General features: G+C 42.5%; 1 protein-coding gene across 1 annotated transcript; it reads left to right on the top strand.

The window, feature by feature from the left end:
- The first annotated feature begins 301 nt into the window (after nucleotides 1–301).
- Nucleotides 302–8,631, top strand: LOC120063110 (zinc finger protein 462-like). Its single transcript, XM_039013280.1, has 9 exons — nucleotides 302–3,783; nucleotides 3,926–4,206; nucleotides 4,403–4,521; nucleotides 5,060–5,212; nucleotides 5,480–5,720; nucleotides 6,003–6,139; nucleotides 6,322–6,548; nucleotides 7,103–8,075; nucleotides 8,210–8,631. Exons 1-9 carry the CDS (start codon nucleotides 571–573, stop codon nucleotides 8,335–8,337), a joined length of 5,472 nt encoding a protein of 1,823 aa, XP_038869208.1. The 5' UTR covers nucleotides 302–570; the 3' UTR covers nucleotides 8,338–8,631.
- Nucleotides 8,632–9,852: the final 1,221 nt, after the last annotated feature.

The raw sequence follows: 9,852 nt of genomic DNA, 5'->3' as shown, positions 1-9,852 counted from the left end.
CCATATTTCTGCAAGTTTTGTGACTATTGCAACCCCACAGTGAGAGGCATTATGAATCATCAGAAGTTAAGACACAGTACTCGTAAGTCAACTGCTGAAAGTATAATCAAACATACTGCTGTGATTCGTAGCAGCCCCAATGCGAGAGTGGTTTTGAATCATCAGATGTCATCTCATAGTCATCTCAAGGTGGCTGCTGATAATGTCGTCAAACATACTGCTGAGGTTCATGGTCAATGTGAAAAGCCTCAGTTTACTGGATTTGACTCATCTAACTCCTCTTTAAAATCCACTGTTGAGAATGAGGTAGCTGACTTATTTTTTTGCCAGTACTGCAACTATGGCAACCCCAGTGTTGCAGGGGTTTTGAATCATCAGAAATTAAGACATCGCTGTCTTCAGATATCCACTAATCAGATTCTTCAATATACATCTGAGCTTCGTAGTCAACAATCTACATCTCAGTCTGCTGGATTTGGGGCCCCTAACTCCTCTCTCCTCAGATCTGATGTTGGGAATGAGGCAGGTAACTTGTTTTTCTGCCAGTTTTGCAACTATGGAGATCCCTTAATGAGCGGGATTTTTAATCATCAGAAGAGAAGACACGGTCAACTCAAAACAACTCCTGATGACATCTTCAGGCATACTGCTGAGGTTCGAGGACAAATGAAAACATCAGAAGAGTCTAAAAGAGTCAACTCAATGAACTCTTCTCACATCTTACCTCTTCCTCTTGTGACGGAAGAGGCTGTGTTATTCTGTCAGCTTTGCAACTATAGCAATCCAACCATGAGTGGGGTTATGGATCATCAAAGGAAAAGACACCCTGATCTTAAGGCAACTCATAAACAAATTCTTGAATATACTGCTGCAATGATTTTGGCCCAATCTGGCAAATCACCTCACTCATCATTCTTAACGTCTGAGATTTTCCAAGAAGAATTAGAGAAGTTCTTCTGCCAGTATTGTGACTATAGCAATTCTACAGTAAGGGGGATTTTGAATCATCAAAATAAAATGCATGGTGATCTCGAAACAAACGCTGCGCAGATCTTAAGGCATACTGTTGTGGTTCAAGGGCAAACCAAACAATCTCAGTCAAAAGCAGTCCACTCACCCAACTCTCCTCACATCTTGTCTCGTCCTCTTTTGAAGGACGAGGTTGAAGACATGTTTTTCTGTCAGATTTGCAACTATAGCAATCAAACAGTGGTAGGGGTTTTGAATCATCAAAGGAAAAGACACCTTGATATGAAACTAACTGCTAAGCAAATCCTTGAATATACTGCTACGGTTATGGGCAAATCCCAGTCAGTACGAGAAGACACACTTAACTCATCCCAAGAAGAAGAGGGGAAGTTGTTTTACTGCCAGCATTGTGACTATGACAATCCCACAGTTAGGGGTGTTTTGAATCATCAGAAATTAAGACATAGTGATCTGCCGGCTACTGCGGATCAAGTTGTCCGGTATACTACCATTGTTCGCAGCCCCCCCAAAAAAGTAATAGCCCAACAACCTAAAAAGTCCTCCATGAAAGCTTCACAATCTCGCACGCAGAAAGCTGCACCGCTCAGGTCCTTAAAATGCCGCAAATGCTCTTATATAACTCCCCATATATATCTTTTGAAAAGGCATCTGAGGAATAACCACCAAGAGAAAGCCCCAATCACAACGATTATGCGTTGGGCTTACCAAGATGGCCATTTACAAGCAGGTTATCATTGCGAGTGGTGTGTTTGTTCACACACTGAAGCGAAGGGACTCCTCCGGCACTACCGGCAACGTCATCCAGATAAAAATACTGGACTTGAGTCCATCATCCTGAGGTTACATGTTGGCCCTAAGACTTCTCGATCTAAAAAAATTAAGCCTAACACAGAGCGCAGTGTTAAACATGAAAATATTACCCTCAGGTTTGGGGAAGTTCCGAAGACCTCCCCATCTTTTCAGTCCGGAGAAGGTGACACAAAAGTCTATCCATGCCGAGCATGTTCCTTTAAGGCTACTTCAATGGGGGGTATCGGCAGCCACTACCGTGTAGTTCATCCATGGTCTGTCAAGGAAGATGGATCTGTGTTAGATGTCATTAGTAGTAGGCAGACCCAAGAGCCAGGGGTCCATGAAGAACAAGCTGTTCCTGAAACCTCGAGGTCAAGCGAGACACATATATGCCCTGTCTGTTCAGGAGAGTTCAACACCCTCCATGGTATGTTTACTCATTGTGGAAAGAAACATCCAGAATATGATATGAAGGTCCATGAACAGCCTGATGTTCATGAAACCTCAAAGCCAAGCCAGCGATGTAGGTGCCCTGTCTGTTCCGGAGAGTTCAACACCCTCCATGGTATGTTTACTCATTGTGGAAAGAAACATCCAGAATATGATATGAAGGTCCATGAACAGCCTGATGTTCATGAAACGTCAAAGCCAAGCCAGCGATGTAGGTGCCCTGTCTGTTCCGGAGAGTTCAACACCCTCCATGGTATGTTAACTCATTGTGGAAAGAAACATCCGGAATATGATCCATCAGCTTGTGAAAAGGAACCTGAATCTAGTACAGGTGATGGGACTCTGGTATTCAAGTGTTCAATCTGTCCGTATGTGAACTCTCGCGCTCATGGTGTTCTAACTCACTGCCAGATGAGGCATCCAGCCACCAAAGCCAGAACTGAGAGACTTGAACAAGAAATTGTACACTTCAGTGACCCAGATGAATGTGTGAAAGTCCGATTGGGTAAGAGGATAGGATTGGCAGGCTTCCAGTGCAATATGTGTCCAGTCATCCATGCAAAATTCAAGAAGTTGAAAGCTCACTATGAGATGGATCACAAACGATCTGCCTCCAATATGTTCAAACCGACCTTGAAACAATCCGCTGCCATTAAAAAACAGCTGCTCTCCAAATATAGAGGCTCCCAGACCTCAATTGCCCAAGCTGCCATTTTAAAAAATAGGAAATCCGTCATAGTCAAGTGCCACCTTTGCAAGTACTTTTGCACCACTAAAAAGGGTCTTGCCCGCCATCTTCGCATTAACCACAGTACAGTGGCTCCAATTGAGGACAAAGAGTTTTCCTACAAGTGTGCACTGTGCTCGTATACGACTTTGATTTGTAAGTACCTTGCAGCCCACTATAGGAGGCAACATGACAATGCCGCTTTCAACAACCACTTTGTTCCAGCATTCAGACCTCACCGCATTCCTCCAACCTCACCACACCATAAGGCTTCTTTGAGTCAGGAACCCAAATCACCTGGTGAGAAGAGAAACTGTTCTCTCTGTTTTTTCCAATGCCTTAGTGAAAAAGGCATGGTCTCCCATTATGTGATTTGCCATCCAGGAGTCTCTCACAGCATGCAGAAATCTAGCGAACACCGACCGATTAACACACTGCACTCTCCCCCCAAGCCCAGAAATCGTCACGGGCAACAGAAACCTGTCTGCAAGTTATTTGATCCACAATGTGAGAAAGGCAGTGTATTGCGTCCAGTTGAATGCAAGAAATGTGTGAAATTATTCTTCAATTCAAATCTCCTGCTAAGTATCCACTACACCAATTTCCACAATGAAGATTTCAAACGGGACTTCACTATACTTTCAAAGACTTCAGAGATTGGCACGGAGTTCTACAGATGTGGATACTGTAACCTCCAAATCCAGGGCAGTGCGGACCTCGGCTCCCATCTCGACCATCATAATGAGGAGTTTCAGACGCTGGAAAATGGACAGAAGAGGAAACAACACCTTAGTGAGCCACCAATAAAGACCAAGTCTGTTACGGTAAGTGGCACATAATGCAGTAAACTGTAAACCTATGGGCTTGTGATTATTTGACAGATGGTAGTACTGTACAACATTGGAAAAATACATCTGTGTTTTCCCATATGTGATTCTCAACCGTAATAATTTCTTTGTCTTTCAGCATGAAAGACAAGAACTGCCCGATGTTCTGACGGCAGCGGAATCGGACAGTCATTGGATTGTGACAAAGGTGGAATCTGTTGCAACAGGGATGGGTCCAATGGGGTCCCCTTCCCCTGTCCCGTCGACGACAGAACCAGAGGGGGGGTCAGCAGGAGAGGAGTGCAAGCACTGCGGGCGAACTTTCATGTCTTTGAAAGGTTTACGCTCACACGAGCGGAGCCATGCAGCTACGGCAGCGCTCAAACGGCTGGACAACGTACCACATCAACAGAAGCAGATGTAAGAGGAAATATATTGTATATTTACATCAGAGGAGAGTATTGATAGTATGTGATTGATTCTATCTTGTAATGTTACTTTCTTAGGTACCACAATACAAGATTCTTTCTTGTTTCTATATAACCATAAAGATTTGCTTAAACATCTGAATAAATCAATTTGTGAAATGACTGCTTGTCTGCAAATGTCTCCTCAGGTTTGACCGCCATATTAGGCATCGCCCCGGGACCATCAAACCCTTCCATTGTGGGCTCTGTCGGTACAGAACTACCATCTTGAGCCTCTTGAAGAACCATCTGCTCAAAGTACATGGTGGTGAGGCAGCCTTACTAATATAACACACTGTCACTAGCCGGCTACCACCCGGCTACTCATCCCTGCACCTTAGAGACTGCTGCCCTATATACATAGACATAGAATCACTGGCCACTTTAATAATGGAACACTAGTCACTTTAATAATGTTTACATACTGCTTTACTCATCTCATATGTATATACTGCACTCTATTCTACTGTATTTAGTCAGTGCCACTCCAACATTGCTCGTCCTAATATTTATGTATTTCTTAATTCCATTATTTTACTTTTAGATTTGTGTATTGTTAGATACTACTGCACTGTTGGAGCTAGGAACACAAGCATTACACTACACCCGCAATAACATCTGCTAAATATGTGTATGTGACCAATACAATTTGATTTGATTTGTCACTACATTTTAAAGATTCAAAAAAATATCTATCTGTTAATTTGACAGAATTTGATACTGTATAAAATGTAAATTGAAATGGCAAAACCTGTGGAAAACATTTTAAAACCTGTTTCCTTTTTTAATCTGTCTTGCTGGAGTAGCTGAGTACCCATCCAAGAACCTTCCTTCCTCCGTGACCGGTAGCCAGGACAGGGAGCACACCCTGGGGGCCAATGAAGAGGCCCCTAACCTGCCAGAACCTCAGGAAGGCAATCACATGTCTGATGATTCTGAGGAAACAGACTTCACTGAAAGCAAGTGCTCCCCTTTACATTCATTATTTGAATTTTAATGATTAAACTTCATGATTAAGAACCTTAACTATAAATTATCAAATGTGTTGTGCAGCATACAGACAAGACAATCAATATTTTTGAAAAACGCATAACGTTTTGCGTATTGACCCCTCAAGTATTTTGTCATGAGCACACCTCCCCTACCTTTTCTTTAAATCAGAGAAGGCATCTGCTGAGTGATTGAATATAATGTGGTACTAATATCCCGTGTACTTTCCATTACAGAACCAGTGTACTTGGAGCCCCCAGATGTCCAGCGGCAGCTCAACCACTACAGGCAGGTGGCTCAGGCCTCCAGACATCCAGCCCAACAGGCCACCGCGACCACTCAAGATGCGTTATTCATCTGTGAGTTTTGTATCTACACCTCAACACACATCAAGAGTATGCGCCGGCACTACATAAATCGGCACAATGGGAAAAGGCTGGTGAGGTGCAAGGACTGCTCCTTTTTCACGGGCTTCAGGTAATATATTATTTTCAGTGGTAGAATCTGCTCAAATGCCAATGCTTGACTTTGCTGGGTCATAGTTGGGGCTTTAGTATACACATTCCTGCTATGGATATCTAAGAATATAGAAACTAATTGAAGTGATTGAACAAGTAGCACCTGTGACGACAAGGGTTGATAAATGAACTCCCTCTTTAAAGGATCACTTCTTGGTCATCATTTTTTTAAATTATTAAGCCTCAATATGCTGTATTGCCAAATGAGTGTAACACGTTTTTCTTTGAATGCTTACATTAGGAAGAAGTTGGATATACACGTAGAGACGGCACATGCCAGTAGCGCAACAGAAGCTCCTAAGGACCTACGCTGCCCTCTCTGTCTTTACCATACCAAAAACAAAAACTGCATGATCGACCACATCATCCTCCATCGTGGTAGGTATTTTTGTGGTATTAATACAATAAATGCCATTGACTATACAAAATGATGCTTTATACATCCATGACACTCACTAAACACTTAATCTGTCTGTCTACCGTTTATTCTGTCGGATACTTATCAGTATCAAACCCGACTCTATGCTGCTGATCCTGGTTTTTATTACATGTTACAACAGAGGAGCCGGTGGCCCCGATAGAGGTGTGTCGTCCAAGGCTATCGCGATATCTCCAGGGCCTCGTGTTCCGCTGCCACAAGTGCACCTTCACCAGTTCCAGTGACGAGAAGCTGCATCTGCACATGCTCATTAAGCACGACGATATCAAGCCCTACAAATGCAGACTGTGCTACTTTGACTTCACACAGCTGAGCGAGTTGGAGGCACACCTATGCGATAAGCACCAGGTTAGTATTCTACCCTTAGGATCTGAGAGGTGTAAGCAATATGGTTGTGTATCCACTTGTTTTTTTGTTTAACTAGGCAGGTCAGTTAAGAACAAATTCTTATTTACAATGACGGCCAAACCCGTACGATGCTGGGCCAATTGTGCGCCGCCCTATGGGACTCCCAATCACGGCCGGATGTGATACAGCCTGGACTCGAACCAGGGACTGTAGTGACGCCTCTTGCACTGAGATGCAGTGCCTTAGACCGCTGCGCAACTTTTCCTCAAAGACTAGGGGGGATTTCTGTTGTATTGCTTACACCTGCACTCCCATCAGAGCTGCACAGTACCTTTGTGATCAGGGTTGTTTCTGGATGAGCCTTTGTCTCTACACATGGACAGTGGTTATGTTGACAAATAGCCAATCAAAGGTCACAACTAGTAGTATTCTTACACATTGTTTTATTAATGCTAATTCTGAAAGTTTGGTCTATAGTCAACTCTTCTCTGTTGAGTCATTTGTCCTTCTATATCTGATGTAAATGTCTTTTGACTTGTGTTGTTCTCTTGTAGGTCGTGAGGAACCATGAGCTGGTGGGACAGGTCCATCTGGAGGAACTGGAGACCAGACTGGGAAGAGTCAACCGAGAAAAGGAGAAGAAATGTGACCAGGAATTAGGAAATGAAGAAGACAAAGAAGAAATAAATAAACATGGTGAGAAACTAGGGCTGGAGGAAGAGGGGGAGAACGCTGACAAGCTAAGGAACAAAGAGAAGGATGAAACCAACCACAGACATAGTGAGAAGCAGCAGGTGCTGGAGGAGGGAGAGAACATAGAGAAGCTAGGAAAAGAAGAAGAGAAAGACCAGGAAGAAACTAACAGAAGACTTAAAGAAACTCAAGGGCTTAAAGAAGGGGATACCATTGAGGAAAAAGGGTTGGAGAAAAATGGGGAGAACATTGCCCCCAAAAAATATGAATTTCAAGGATATGAGAACAAAGGAAACGTAGAAGAAAAATCCATGGACTGTGAAGAGAACCAAGGGCAACAAGATGAGGTGAACAAAGATGGAGATAATGAGGTGTCAGAGAACAGTGACCAAAGCAGTGAATTCCATGAGAGCCATGATTTTAGTTGTGAGGAGAACAAGGAGGAACAATATGAAGAATGCCATGGGGAGCTCGAGCATGAGGATAAGGAGATGGTAGAGGAACAATTTATGGACTTTGAGGAAGAGAACCGAGAACCTGGAGAGATGGACATAGGAGAACAAAACAACCAATATCATGAGATGCCAGTGCTTAAAAATGAAGCCTGCAACTATCATGAAATGCCAGTGCTTGAAAATGAAGAGGGCAAAGAGGAAACACACAGGAATCCTAGTGAGAAACAGGAACATGAGGTGGTGGTGAAGAATGACAGTCTGAAACCTGAGTGCAATACGAAACAGGAGCAAGGGTCTGTAGAGGACGAAAAGTCTGAAGAAAACCCCATGAGTGACGATAAGCAAGATCATGAAAATGGCAACACATCTGCACCAAAAGGTATGTACATTTTGAAATGATGAAACTATTGACATCCAATTGATCAAACTGTTTCTGGTTCCCTGTCAGGTGTTTAACTCTGCTACTTATTCTATTATCATTCCTATTCTATGCCTCCACTACCCTGAGTATAGATGCCTCCGCTACCCTGAGGATAATTCCATCGACCAGAAATGAAAATGCGCTTTCTTGCAAGCTCTGTGGCCGAATTCTCATGAACAGCACTGACCTGGAACGACATGTGATGCGCCATGGCTTGTAACTCAGTGTGTCGGTGCAACTGATAAGGATGTACTGACTTTGAGGGTGTTGCTGCTTAGAAATGCTGATTTTAACAGCAAGGAGATTATGTGAATTTCAATTGAAACGGTTGCATATGGTTTCCACCTGTAACTAGTCTTGACTGAGGAGACACTGCAGCTATTGTTGTAAAGGACAAAAAGTCTTATCCCAGAATGACAGCTGTTCACATTTCCAACGAATTAGTTTTGGTGCTTTCTTAATATTTTCATCCTGTTGTCTTTTAACATTTTTGTAATAAATGACTATCCTAGAACTATTGTTTTATAGATATTTCATTTGTGAAAACTCTTCCTTGTTTTAAGGATATTAGCTGTTCCTGAACTGTTCCTGAGGACAAAGCAATGAAAATATCCTAGTCTCATCTAGAGAAAGAGGTGGTGTTTTTTTGTAAATACAATGGGGTCTGAAATGATTGACACCCTTGTTAAGGATTAGCAAAAATGAGTATAAAATAAATAATTCAAATACTGAGCAATTTTGTATGCTAAAAAAAAGGGAGATGTATATTTTAATACAGTACAATTACTCAGAAACAAGTCAATATTTTTTTCAGTGGAAGCAAAAAAGCCCGCCCCATAACAGCAATGATATACCACCATATTTTACAGTAGGTATGGGGTTATTTTCTGCTCATGTATTCTCATCGGACCAAACCACCGGTTCCAATCTAAGTGACAATGCTGTTTAGCAGACTCCAGGTGTTTACATTTGTTGGATAACATGAAAATATAGCTCTTTGGCCACAAACCCCAGTGGTGGGTTTGGTGTCCAATTAGAATGCATGAGCAGAAAATAACCCCATACCTACTGTAAAATATGGAGTTGGATCTTTGATGTTATTGGGCTATTTTGCTTCCGCTGGTCCTGGGGCCCATGTTAAGGTCAACGGCATCATGAACTTTAACTATTACCAGGATTGCCTCTGCCAAAAACCTGGTTGCCTCTGCTAGGAGGCTGAAACTTGGCCACATGGATCGTCCAGCAAGACAAGAACTGCAAGCACACATCAAAATCCACATTTTGCAATGGCCATCTGTGTCTGGACTTGAAACACATTGAAAACCTGTGGTTTGAATTGAAGAGGGCAGTCAATAAGTGCAGACAAAGGATATCAAGGATCTGGAAGGATTCTGTATGGAGGAACGATCTAAGATCCCTCCCAACTCATAAAACATTTTAGAAAAAGGCTCAGTGGCGTTATCCTTGCAAGGTGAGGTATTGAAAATGAGTGTCAATTATTTTTACTCCTACCTTTTTCAGAGAAAGAACATTATTACTTGTTAGCCTAACTGTTTGTACAATGGATGGGGGAATTGAGGAGAGGGGCAACAGCTCCTGTAAATCTGCATTGACATCACACTCAACCTTTATTTAATACATTTCTTCACACAGTCACTCAGTGTTTTTCTCATACAAGTAGCCAGTTAGTATTCAATCAGCCTGGTCTCATAGACTAAACATAACATAGTAAAAT

The sequence above is a fragment of the Salvelinus namaycush genome, chromosome 18 (assembly GCF_016432855.1).
Source record: "Salvelinus namaycush isolate Seneca chromosome 18, SaNama_1.0, whole genome shotgun sequence".
Lineage (NCBI taxonomy): Eukaryota > Metazoa > Chordata > Actinopteri > Salmoniformes > Salmonidae > Salvelinus > Salvelinus namaycush.
Note: the sequence above shows the minus strand (reverse complement) of the source record. Positions and strands in the feature narration are given on the sequence as shown.